The following is a 13,589-nucleotide window of genomic DNA, read 5'->3' as shown; positions in this document are numbered from 1 at the left end:
GAAAATAACACCGAATGGCCTGAAACTGATACCAACTGATGCGGAAACCCCGGATCTAGACACAAGAGAAACACAAATTAGAAATAAAAACGAGAATAAATAAATTAGTTAAATAATAATGATAATAATAAAAGGATAGATTTGCCCTATGGAACCCTTGGTTAACTTGCAACCAAAAACGCCAATGATTGAGCGGCTCCCTACGAAACCCCTAGAAGAAGAACCTCTAGAAACACCGATGAACGGGAAAGAAATTTGAATATTTGTAACTCTGAAATACCATCGAAAGTAACAAACTCCAAACTAAATAGCAAGAGAAGAATCACTCTACTCTCAAAAATTTGCCTCACACAAATTTGGAAGAAAATAAATAATCTCTTTTTTCATTCTGTCTCCAATGTGTAGAAAACAAGCCTATTTATAGGAAAATTACAAGAGTAATTGAATCGTAATAAAAACTCTTTAAAGAGTAATTGAATCCTAATAAAACTCTTTAAAATTATCTAAGAAAATAAATAAATAATAACCTAACCAATAAAATTACTTAACTCATAAATGATGTGTCCCAACCAATGAGAATTAAGCAAATAATAATAATAATAATATACATAAAATATTAATCCACCAATTTATGGGCTTTCACTATTCCAAGATTGGTCCAGTGAATTGCATTCTCGTATTTGTCAATGTCACGAACATGATGAATTAAATTTGTAGCAACAAAGTCTTGGACAAAAGCATTCATCTTTGATTTTAATTGTCGTGCCTTGCTTCGAGTGATTGGACCACTAGGAAAGACAACCCTTTGAGTGTCACCTCCTTGGCTCGTATCAATATATATAACAAAATTAGGAATTAACAAGACATAAATGAGTAAATAATGATAATAATAATATTAATAATATAATAATAGTTGTAATAGGATTAAAATAGTTAATTTAATAATAAAATAGCTAAAAAGAAAAAAAGGATTAAACTGAAAATAAACTAAATCATAGGGGCAAAATCAAAACTGAAAACAAACAAAAGGATTAAATTGTGACTCGCGCAAAAATAGGAAGGACTAACTAAGAAATTATCCCCTATCAGTTAAACGGTGTCATTCTGCCAAAGCCCAGACACATGGCTCTAGACCAAATTGAAACAGATGTGGAACTCCGGGGCAAAATTAAAACAAATAATAAAAGGGGATAGGACCCAATTGTAAACTGTCTCAAAAGCGGAAGGACTGATGGCACAAATAACCCCTCAAATCTAAAAACACGCGGATCCTAGGCGGTTCGGGTCGGACCGCCCCAAGTCAAAACTACGACGTTTTGGGGCTTAAGAACGCCGGTCAAAACAATGTCGTTTCACAAGTGTATAAAAGGCAATATTCTGAAAAAAAATCATTTGGGCATTGAGGAGAAAAAAAAGAAAAGGGGGAGGGATATTCTCTCTGGACCAAGTCCATTTTCCGGCCAGAGGAACGCCGGCCGGCCACCCTACACGGTGGCCAGAAAAATCGAAAAGGTAAAATTTTTTTTAAAAAAATTTTGTATATATTTATATTTTGAAGAAAGTAAATATATATATGAATGGGTATATGAACTGTTTCGAAAGTAAAGAAAAAACAAAAAAATAAAAGACCTTCGCTTTTCTTTTCCGTTCACTGCTTGTGTTTTTTTCTCTTTGCTCAAATTTGGTTTTGCTTTTATTTCTTGAAATCGTGAAAGAAGGGGCGGAACCCCCATTACAGTGATTCGAATGGCTTTTTATAGCCTTTTACAAGCTTTTTTCTTTTTATTTTTACTCTATTTTTGCTTCTTAATGTTGCGTGTTGCAGGTGAGCGGTTGGGAGCAAGTGAGCGGCGATGGGACGTGCGCGGCGGCCAGCAGAACAGCGGTGGCAGGGCAAGTGGAGTGCGGCGGCACTAGGGTTTCAGAAAAGCTGAAACCCTAGTTTGACCCTTAGTATTTGGGCTTGGGTCTTGGTTTGGGCTGAAGGTTATTGGGTTAGTTGGGCTAGTGGGTTAGTTTAATTGGTTTGGATTTTATTTGGTGTGGGCCCGGGCAAATTGGGCTGTACACCAATCTAAAAAACATTAAATGTGAATTCGAAGTCTCGCAACTCAAAAATAACACAAAAAAATTATTAAATAAGAAAAAGGGGACAATGGTTCTGGGTGGGTGGTTGTAAAACACCTCCCTTTATTATATATATAGACTAATAAACCCTAAAATAAAATATATGGATTTTTCGTTGACCTTTAAAATCATTATTAAAATAGTCTTAAAATTTTAGGAATAGTGGGCTCCACCCTAGTTCTCACGTAAAATTTCCTTGTAACCCAAACTCAATTTTTTTCACATGAAAAAATATTATACCTACATAGAAAATTACCCATAAAATGACAAAATCAGTAGAGCTCATGTTCAAAATTAATTAAAATAAATAATAAAAATATGTTAATTAAGCCTATTATCAAGAGTGTGTTTAGATTATCTAGTAATATAAGTTATTTTTTTGTATCACGATCCACCATTTAGTATTAGTTAAAGGTTAGATAATTAATGAGTCAATATTTTATTTCATTTTGTTTTGCATGAAAAAGACCGTAGAGGACAATATATAAAGAGATTAATGAAATTGATGAATATTTTTATTAAACCAATTTGTTTGAAAATTACTAATACATATGGATGAAAATACTACATTAAGGGTACTAGATCTTAACAATATCTCACTTGCCCTAGTGAAGTAAATAAGTCATTTTTCGTATTCTCATGCCCTCTACATGTTTCTCAAAACTCATAGCCGCCACAGTCTTAGCAAAGAATCCGTAAGGTTGTTCTCTGATGTGACTTTGACTACATCCAATATTTCATTTTCTACTGCCTTCCATACGATGTGATACTTTCTATCTCTTGTTTTGCCCTCTTGTGGTTTCTGGTTTCTTTGGTTTTAGCTATTGCAGCACTATTGTCACAATACAATACGATAGTTTTTCCTTACCAAGAACAACTTTGAGATCCATAAGGAACTTCTGAAGCCATATTACTTCTTTTATTGCCTCGAAAGTAGTCACATATTCAGCCTCCATAGTAGAATTAGCAGTGCAACTGTGCTTGGCATTTCTCCACACTATTGACCCGCCGTATAGGACAAAGACACAGTCTGATGTTGATTTTCTCGAATCCTGACACATTTAGAAGTCAGAATCTGTATAACCATTAAGAGTATGGTCTCCTCTGCAATACATAAACATATAATTTAGTATTCTTTGTAAATACTTGAGTATATGTTTTACTGCTTGCCAGTATCTTAGATCAAGATTCGTCTGATATTGACAAACTATGTTGTTTCGTAAAAGTAAATATTAATTTTTAAAATACTATTTATTATTTTATTTTAATCTTGTTAATATAATATTTTTTATTATTTTGGATAGTTTTGGATAAAAGATAATATGTTAGTTTGAATATCTCATCTTTTAAAAAAATAATTTATTTCAATTTTTTAATAAAATAAAATCAACTTAATATTTTCTGATAAATAGTTATCTATCTACTTAACTTATTTAACACTTTTTTTGTTGAAAATTTCACGGCATGTTTAGTTCACTGGAATTGAATATGGTTGTAATAGAATAAGGCTGTAATGGAATAAAACTATAATCAATAATTCAATTGTTTGGTTAAATGTAATGGAATAGAACTGTAATAGTATTCTTATATTTGGTTGAATGTAATAGTTGTAACAGCCCGTTTTCAACGAAATCGGAACAGTAGTTTCGGGACTACAAATCTGAGTCCAAAAGAAAATTTATTTTAATATTATTTCATGGTCCATCGTATGATAGGAATATCATATAAAAATTTTGTTAAAAAAAGTTTATCGATTACATGTCTAATTAGATGGAAAGGACCAAATTGCATAAAATGCAAAAGTTGAGTTATAGCAGCTATAGGTATTAGTTATGAAATTCAAAATTGAAGGTCCTTATATGGAAAATAAACCATTAAGAGGAGTAAGTAGATAAGTATGATTAGTCATCAATGGAAAATTAAATAAAGAAAAGGATTAAATTGGAAAGTAGAAGATAAAAAGATGATAAATAATAAAATAAACTAAAATATCATCATTTTATCATCTTTCCCAAATTAAAGACATGGAAACCCTAGTTCTGGGTGTTGAGCTCAAGCAAAATATTTTGGTTTAATTATATATGTATTCTTGTCCCGTATTTAATAATTTTTATATTTTCGAGATCGTAAAGGCTTAATTTAGCTATCTCAGGGATTAATTTGTAAAGTTATCAAAGTATTAGGGTTTTTTCATGGATGAATATAGTTTAATTATGATGTTTTATGGTAGTAAATGAAATGTTGTTGATAGATAAACAACTTTTGTAAAGGGAATTTTGATAAAATTATGATTTAAGGACTAAATTAAAAAGATGTAAAATTCATGGAATTGTGAAATTGTGAAAGTAATGTGCTTTTTTATATGTATGTTTTTGGGTTTCTAAGAAAAAATAAGCTCTGATTTTTTGTTATTGTGAAGGTTATCCTTATCAATGGGGACCAAAACTTGATGTAGTGACAAATAGCAACATTATCTTGAATCCCATTAACAAGCTTGACCAACCTTTCTTGTTGACATGGTATACATTGGTTCTTCTCATTTTACACTTTGTTCTTTGCATGTGAATCTAGGAAATGATGGAAGCATGAGTGAAGAAGATGAACCAAGTTACAACGAAGATGGAAATGGTGAGAAGTGCAAAGGCAAGAATGGATGGCCATGGAAGAGAATGAAATGGAAGGACAATGTGGTTAGGCTTCTAATAGCACTGGTGGTGGGGAAGAAGGGGAGAGGGAAAGAAAATCAAAGTAGGGTAGGGATTGTGGAAAGATGGAGAGAGATAGAAAATGGCATTTCTATTAAGTCTGTAACGGAAAATGGTAGCTTCGTTACATCTAAAATAGTTAGTTGTAATTGTTTTGATATATTTCAAAAATTAAGTGACTGAATTAAAACTTGAATGAATGCTTTGTTAACTAGCCTAAAATTAAGTGACAGTTGATGTAATTTACCCTTCAACAATTAAAGGCTTTGCACCAGCACCTAACCTGTAAAAAATCTGGCCGGTGAACTGACCTCACCAATGGAGTTGCTTTTGATATACTATTAGTATGTATTACATGCCAGGTGCTGCTGCAGAGCCTTAAATGGCAGAACTAAAATTTTTGAAAGTTGAGTATAGTGAATATATGCTGCATCAAATGCTAGTGGTGGAGTTTCCTTTAGCCGTTTACTTGCTTTAATTTTAAACCTTTTTAGTTTTGAATCTGCTGGACGTATTTAAGTAATTATAATGTTCAACATGTTATAGAGTTTTCTTTAGCCATTCACCTGTTATCGAATGATACTACATACTACATAAGTTATATATTTAATCTATTAGCTTTAAATTTTTTATTTATTTAAAATAAAAATTTTCATTTATATCAAAGTATATGAATCACACATACAAAATTCATAATTCACTCAAGATTAAGACATGTCACACTATAAGCGTCATTAGTGAATAAATTCATAAATAAATTTAGGATCTATTCTACTTAGATCTTATCCTATATGTTTTCAATATAGTTAGTCACATATATATATATATCTCTATTTTCTTGGAGTCACCCACTCCGATACTGGAGAAAATGAATCCTCTCAATTAGACTTGATAGATGACATATTAGACTTTTAATTAATTTACTCATTTTTATCAGACTAAAGGTTGATAGATATCGAATCCACCATGTACAGCCCAAATTTACCCGAGGACCAACAAACCCAAACCTACCCAATACCCAAATAACCCATTACAAGCCCAAATACCAAACCCACCTAGACTAACCCAAACAGCCCAATGTAATCGGCCCAATAAGCCCACTAACAAATTAGACCCAACCCAAATTTCCAATAGTCAAACTAGGGTTTCAGAAAACTGAAACCCTAGCCTACTGCCTTTAGCCACCACTGCCCATGCCACTGCCGCACCTACCCCTGACCGCCTGTCACCACCGTCGCCTGTAGCGCCGCATCAACTCCACCCACTTGCACCTGCAAAATCAGAGAGAAACGACAGCAAGCAAATAATAAAAAAAATTGTAAAATGGCTCTACCTATAAGGCCATTCAAACATTGTAAGAGGGGATCCCTTTTCTTTTTTTGGGGGGAGGGAATAAAAGAAGAGATTCAAGCAAAAAAAGTAAGAGATCAGAAAAGAAAATCCTGAAAGCAAGGTTTTTTAAAAACCCTCTTTTTAGTGTTTTTATTTAGATTTTTTTACTTTGTTTCTTTTAATATATATATATCAGTATATAGCAACAAAAAACAAAAACAAAATAAAAAAAATTTTTTAAAGCCACGGCCGAAATCCAGGCCGGAGGTAGAGGGCCTTGAGAGAAAAAGGGGAAGGATGTTTTTTTTTAAAGCTGGTTAAAATGATTTTTTTTTCAGATTTTTTACCTTAAATAGGCTTCTTAATCGACGTCGTTTTGGGCCTGAGCTTCAGGCACCAAAACGGCGTCGTTTTGATGTTATCCGACCCGAACCCGACCAGCCTGCTCCAGGATCCGCGTGCTTTCACGGAGGGGAAAATTTCACTTCTAGCCCCTCCGCTTTTTAATGTTTTCTCAATCAGTTTTTTCATATTTTTAAATTTGTCCCTTTAGTTTATTTCTAATATCAATTTAGTCCTATTTGAAGGACGCCGTTTTAGAGGAGAAGCGAAAATTTCCCTTCCAGACCCTCTATGTTATTCGCGCATTCAAATCAATCCCTCCTTTTTTATTTATTTCGAATCCGCCCCAAATTTCCGTATTTTAGTTCGATTTAGTCCTTTAAACTTGTTATTTTTTAATTAATTAATAATATTATTATTACTATTATTATTGATATTATTTATATATTTCTATTTATATTTATGTAACAAGTTTAAAGATATTTTGGTTTTCCCATATATTTTATTTATTTACTTATATGTTTTTTTTATGATTTTTAAATTTTAGATTAATTCATTATTTTGTTAATAATATTATTATTTACTTATTATTATTTTTTATTTTAGTTTCAAACTTTGATGCATATATTCGTACATTTCTTAATTAATTACGTGAACAACCCAACAGCTAACCCTTATCCAACAAAAAAAACCTTTCTCGATTTGAAGCTAAAACAATTGATTTATCTCCTAAACCATAGCTAACCACAATAACAATATGAAAATAATAAATGTGAATTCGAAGTTTCACAATCCAAACATTAATTAAATATTGACTTAAAATTAGATCAAAGTTAACTAGGTACTTGAAGGATAAAGATATAAAATAACACAAAGAAAATTTACTAAATAAATAAATAATAAAAAAAGGAAAATGGTTTTGGGTGGTTGCAAAAACGCCTCCGTTTAGTATTATTATATATATAGACTAATAAACCCTAAAATAAAATATATGGAATTTTAATTTCCCTTTAAAATAATTATTAATATAGTCTTAAAATTTAGGAATATTGGTGGGCTCCACTCGAGTTCTCATGTAAAATCTTCCTTGTAGCCCACAACTCAAATTAATTTTTTCACATTAAATAATATTACCAATAAAATGTCAAAATCATTCAAAATTAATTAAAATAAATAGTAATATATGTCAATTAAGTTTATTGTCAAGAGTGGGTTTAAATTATCTAGTAACATAAGTTGTCTTTTCATATTACGATTCGTTCACGTAGTACCGTCTAGTATTAGTTAAACATTAGATAATTAATGGGTTAATATTTTATTTCATTTTGTTTTGCATGCACAAGACCGTAGAGGGCAATATATAAAGAGATTAATGAAATTGATGAATATTTTTATTAAACTAATTTGTTTGAAAAGTACTAATTCATATACATTAAGCGTACTAGATACTGACAATATCTCACTTGCTCTAGTGAAGTAAATGAGTCATATTTCGTATTCTCATACCTTTTACATGTTTCTCAAAACTCATAACCACCACGGTTTTGGTAAAGAATCCGTAAGGTTATCTTCTAATGTGACTTTGATTATATCCAGTATTTCATCTTCTACTACCTCACTTGTGATGTCATACTTTCTATCTTGTGTTTTGTTCTCTTATGGTTTCAGGTTTCTTGGTTTTAGCTATTGTAACATTATTGTCACAATACAATATGATAGATTTCCCTTACCAAGACCGGTTTCAAGATCCATAAGGAACTTCTGAAGCCATATTACTTCTTTTATTGCCTCGAAAGTAGTCACATATTCGGCCTCCATAGTGAAATTAGCAGTGCAATTGTGCTTGGCATTTCTCCACACTATTGATCTGTCGTCTAAGATAAAGACACAGTTTGATGTTGATTTTCTCAAATCCTAACACGTTTGGAATTCAGAATTTGTATAACTAATAGGAGTATGGTCTCCCTCCAAAATACACAAGCATATAATCTAGTGTACTTCATAAATACTTGAGTACTTGTTTTAATGTTTGTCAGTGTCTTGGACCAGGATTAGCCATTTTTTTCAAGTTTGATCCAGTTGATGACATAATATTTTGAGAGTGTATCACATCATCATATCATGGTCTAAATGTTACTTTACCCCTTCTGTTTTGTAGTGTTTTTGGATTTGCCTATGCCAAGCAAATTTTACGTACGTATGTTAGACAACGAAACTTAATGTGCTACATAAACACCTACAAATATATCACAATGCACACAATAGGGAAAAGACACAGTACTGACGCAGTCGCCTTGTCCCAAAATGGTAACTTTGGCATTTTACCCTTTTAAAATTTATAAAATTATATCTAAGTATAATAATAAATTTATATTTTATCCCCTAAATTTTATCATTAATCTCTGCCTTAAAAGTAATTTCTTAGCTTCTCGCTGCGCATGCACATGCAAAACCAATTACCTCTGAAGTGGAAAGTAACATATGTTGGTGACTTCATTTTTAGTGCACACTTTCAACATATTCAACACGATACAAACGAGTTCCAAATAGAAGAATAAGGTTATACAACTAGACTTGTCTATAGGTTGGGCCACTCAATCCGAAGGCCCACTCAAAAAGTAGGAGAATTTGATTAAAAGTATAAGCGAGAAAAATGGCTCATACAAAAAAATAAGGTCTGTTTAGAAAATAGATTAGTCTTGAGTAAGGCTTTTTTGCCCAATACCGGCTCGAATATACAAAAAAATTTGTTATTTTTTTTACTGTTTTGTTGCAATTTTTTATTGTTGTATTTTACTGTTTTGCTACCATTTGACTATTATATTGTTACTATTTGATCGTTATTGTTTGGATATTGTATAACTCTTGTTTTATTGTTAATTTTGTTACTATTTTAGAGATATTTGCTAGTTAAGTTGCACTTATCTTAGTGTTATTTAAATATACATATTTTTAAATTTATTTTCAATTTGTAGGGAAATATTTATTTTAATATTTTTTATGTATTATAATTTTAAAATAATTATTTAACAAAATTAATATAAAAATTAATACGGGCATGTCGGACTTGAATTTTAACATTTTATCCGAGCTGAATTTAGACAAAATTTTAGGTCAATTTTTTTAGCCGAGCTAACTTAACAAATATGTCTAAAATTTTGATTGGACCCAACCTATAAACATCTATGCCTACAGCCCATATTTATAATCAAAGTTCCCTTCCTATCTTATAGAATTCCCAAAAACTTTTCTTCTCTCCTCCTGGTAGACAAAACCTACAACCAATCAAATGGAATATATATATGCATGTCAAGTTCAATTCAACATTGTAGCTTTAGCCCCCTTGCACTCAACTTAAGCATTAGTAGGAGACGATCAAAATGGAGAAACACAAACCTACTGCCGACCAATTCGCAATTTCTTCCGATCACGCTCCTAGTACTGCGGATTCCGCTTGTTTCGTACGATGATTGGCATCAGCACTCGGACGCTTACAACGTAAGTTGGCAGGACAAGGTCATTAGCGTTAGGTGTCATTCCTAGGCTTGGTTAATGGATCATTACAGCATTTCAAAGCTTCACCATGTCCTAACACTAGTTTTTACCATTTTTAATGAGATGAAATGACTTACCACAACAATAACAGGTTATTCAGAAGGGCTTACTAGATCAACAATCAGTAGTTGTTTAATGGCTTTGAACCCGAGCAACGTTTTGCTCAGCTTCTTTCCGGTGTGGAAAAGTCAGCCTACAAGTGTAAGTGACTCGACCAACTCGAACGGTGGCTTTGAACCTCGGAGCATGCGCAAACCCTTCGTTGAAGCTATGGTAAACAGGGAGACCGACCCTGGATCTCTGAGCATATTCTTGCAAACGATTCTTATGCAAATGCTGCTAATCCTAAACAAAACAAAGAACACATCAAATGATATTAACATCCCACATCGATTACTAGTAATTAAACACGAAACTGTTAACAAACAAATTCTTCTCTTTTTTCCATTATCACATTACAAGTGTTAAGAACATTGGAGGGAATTCCCATGCAAGTAGTGGGAAACTCCTTCATATCTAAAGGTTGAGAAGATGACACCTGTCTATGGGCAAAATTGTCATTTAAATGATTTTTTTGTTAAGAAGTTCATAGATACTCGACGGGTTAAACGATGACATCTTCAAGCAATTACTTTTTCTTTCGGAACCTCATTAGACCCTCCGCTACCACTCCGGCCGCCGTCAACGGTGTCGAAATATTCAAAATACCCTCATTATACCTCTCTGAACCTCCTAAGAACATGCACCATATTAGATTATAGAAAATCTTAATGATGATGTGCAGATTTAGGTTTCAAACAGAGATTTTCTATCACTATTCTGATGTTTTTAACGACTTTCAACCACCAAAATCCCGTGTCCTTGCATGTTCCGGCGTGTCGACACTGGTACGAGGGACTTTCCGGCGAGTCCGTGGCTTTAACTACAACAAAGAAGGTATGTTAAGACCAAAAGGATTAAGCTGATTTCCTGATATAATTTTATATTTATTAATCCATTTGTTTTTGCTTCAGTTTCTTTTGAATATTAAGCTACATTCACACTACATGCAGCGGCGACACTAAGAGTGCGCGAAAAAATTCATATGGATTTTCTAACTTTTTTTTTAAATTTAAAATTAATAAAAGTAAAATGTTATTTTTATTGCAAAATTATAATTTAATTTGAGTAAAAGAATTTTATAATTAAAATTTTGAATGAAGTTAAAATTGTAAATTTCATATTATGAAATTTGAATTAACGAATTATTATTATTTATTTTAAAATAATATATATAAACAAACTATTTGATACAAAAGGATTTATATGTAAATTATAAAATAGAAAATTTTTGAAATTGATCTCATCTTTCTCGTCGTCGATCACCACCGCCTTAACGATCATGTCAACTGTTAGCCCGCAGCTTCAGATTCCTGTAGGGTTTCGATTTCTTCCCACCAAAGAAGAAATCCTTTGCGATTACCTTCAACCATTCATCAAGGGCGACCCCATACCTGCTGGTGTGATGGAGGAGTTGGATATTTATGGAGAAAATCGCGAGCCTTGGAATATTTTCAACCAAGATTCGGCAGAAGAGTCTTTCTGGGTTATCACGAAGCTGAAGAAGAAGAGCAAATCAAGAATCGAAAGAACCGCGGGAGATGGATGTTGGCTCCAACAATATATCAAAGAAGTGAAGAACTCGGACGGCGGCGAAGTCATAGGGTATGATAAATACTTCAAGTACACCCGCAAGAAAAGCCAGAAATCAAATGGTCAATGGAGCATGCATGAGTTCTCCTTGAAAGACCAAGAAGCTCTTGGTTTGAGTGATTATGTTATCTGTGAGATTAAGAATAAGGATGCGGCTGTTGTGAGCCCGGATTACGAAGAATGTGAAGGAGAAATCAACAAGAAAAAGAAACGTAAGTTGATGGAGGTGCCGTCGACTTCAACAAATCATTTTGCTTTCGTGCCCCTGGGGAATCAGTCATTTGATTATATGGCTCCAGAAGCAGGAGGCTTCTCACCGTCACCACCCTTCACTGCATGTTTAAACCAACAACCAAACCCTTGGACGTCGGCAGGTGTTGGTGGCAATCTTGGAGTGCCTGATTATAATTCTCACCATCTGGTACCTGCCTAACCCTTGCTCTATTTTCGTTTTATATTTTTACATGTTTATGATTTAGCTTATATATTCATAAAGCTTGTTCATGCATGCTTATATATTTGATTCTCAAGCCTAAGAACTGGTATTGATTTGCATATTCAGGAAGAAGCTCGTGAGGATGTCAACGCCAATAGTTTCATCACATTGCAAGAACTGGACAACTTTTTGAACTCCGATTGGAGTTGATGTAAATGTCTTCAAATGTAACTCCACATATGAATTATAGTGATGGCTTTTTTCCCGTGGTTTTTTTTCCCTTCTATATTCAGAAGGGTTTTCCACGTAAATTTGGTGTCTCCTCTTTGCATGCCTTCATTTATCTTAATATATTAATACACTAATCTAAAATATATTTTATAACTAAAATTGATTTAAATATTTTATAGCAAATAATATTTTGTTTTTATCAAACATGATTTTTTTTCTAAAACTTAAAAAACCCAAACTATCTGGTTTTACTTACTGTAAGTAGAAAATTTTAATTATCAATATTTTTAAATTATCACAATTGGATACATGCAAGTCTTACAGCATGGAGCTCGCAAAGTGTGTTCGCAAAGAAAGCTTGCAGAGTGTAGACTCAACTCGCACAAGACAAGAGGAGATTGCAAGGGGAGCTCGCATGTCTTGGCTCGTAGGAGCCTGAGGATTGTCCAGCAAATAGTCTAAAACAGTACACGTGTTTAATGTACTCAAAGTCTGCTAAGAATGTTAGTTCTATGAACATTGGAGTCAATTCCATGAATGGTAGTAACATATATATAAATACATGATTGTTTCCTCATTAAGACAGAATGAAAATTATTCAACAAAAATCTTACTTGTTAAGGATCAATTTACCACATTTCAGATCCTACTTACACAAAAATATGATATAGTTAGAATAGAGTCCTCATCAGTGATCACAACCAACATATTAAATATAAGGAGCTCAACATTCATAAGTCTTGTAGGAACCCTTCAAAATAATAAATTTTCAATATTGTACATATTTTAAGAATTAATTTATAATAAAAATTATCCGTTTTGCACATCAGTATCTTCTTTTTCTTTTCCTTTTAATGATATAGCAAAGTGAAAGGCTCTTAATTAAGTAGAACAAACTTGTCAATGGAACAGCATCAAATGCAGCATACTTATCATACTCACCTTCCAAAATTTACAATTCAACAATGGAAATGTCATTTTCCATCCCTCTCCCTCTTCCCCACCATCCCTCCCCCTATCATAAGGCCCTTTATTTTTTTTCAGACCTCCCCACCTTGCCCTCTCCCCCTCTTCCCCCCATTCCTTCTTCACCATCATCCCCACCGTCGACGCTGTTATTACTCTGTTCCTTACATCAGATTGGTGCAGTGACGTTTGTGGCTTATGAG

At 32.9% G+C, this 13,589-nt stretch overlaps 1 protein-coding gene across 1 annotated transcript; it reads left to right on the top strand.

Moving 5' to 3' along the window:
• Positions 1 to 11,403: 11,403 nt before the first annotated feature.
• On the top strand, positions 11,404 to 12,452 carry LOC121222568 (NAC domain-containing protein 83). The gene is made up of 2 exons (XM_041103583.1): positions 11,404 to 12,174; positions 12,316 to 12,452. Exons 1-2 carry the CDS (start codon positions 11,443 to 11,445, stop codon positions 12,397 to 12,399), a joined length of 816 nt encoding a protein of 271 aa, XP_040959517.1. The 5' UTR covers positions 11,404 to 11,442; the 3' UTR covers positions 12,400 to 12,452.
• The last annotated feature ends 1,137 nt before the right edge of the window (positions 12,453 to 13,589 follow it).

This window comes from Gossypium hirsutum, chromosome D10 (genome assembly GCF_007990345.1).
Source record: "Gossypium hirsutum isolate 1008001.06 chromosome D10, Gossypium_hirsutum_v2.1, whole genome shotgun sequence".
Lineage (NCBI taxonomy): Eukaryota > Viridiplantae > Streptophyta > Magnoliopsida > Malvales > Malvaceae > Gossypium > Gossypium hirsutum.
Note: the sequence above shows the minus strand (reverse complement) of the source record. Positions and strands in the feature narration are given on the sequence as shown.

Bases quoted from the DNA above. Each gene is read 5' to 3' on its own strand.
- LOC121222568 (XM_041103583.1), top strand. From the start codon at position 11,443: ATGTCAACTGTTAGCCCGCAGCTTCAGATTCCTGTAGGGTTTCGATTT. The intron at 12,175-12,315 runs GTACCTGCCTAA...TTGCATATTCAG, and splicing joins ATTATAATTCTCACCATCTG to GAAGAAGCTCGTGAGGATGT.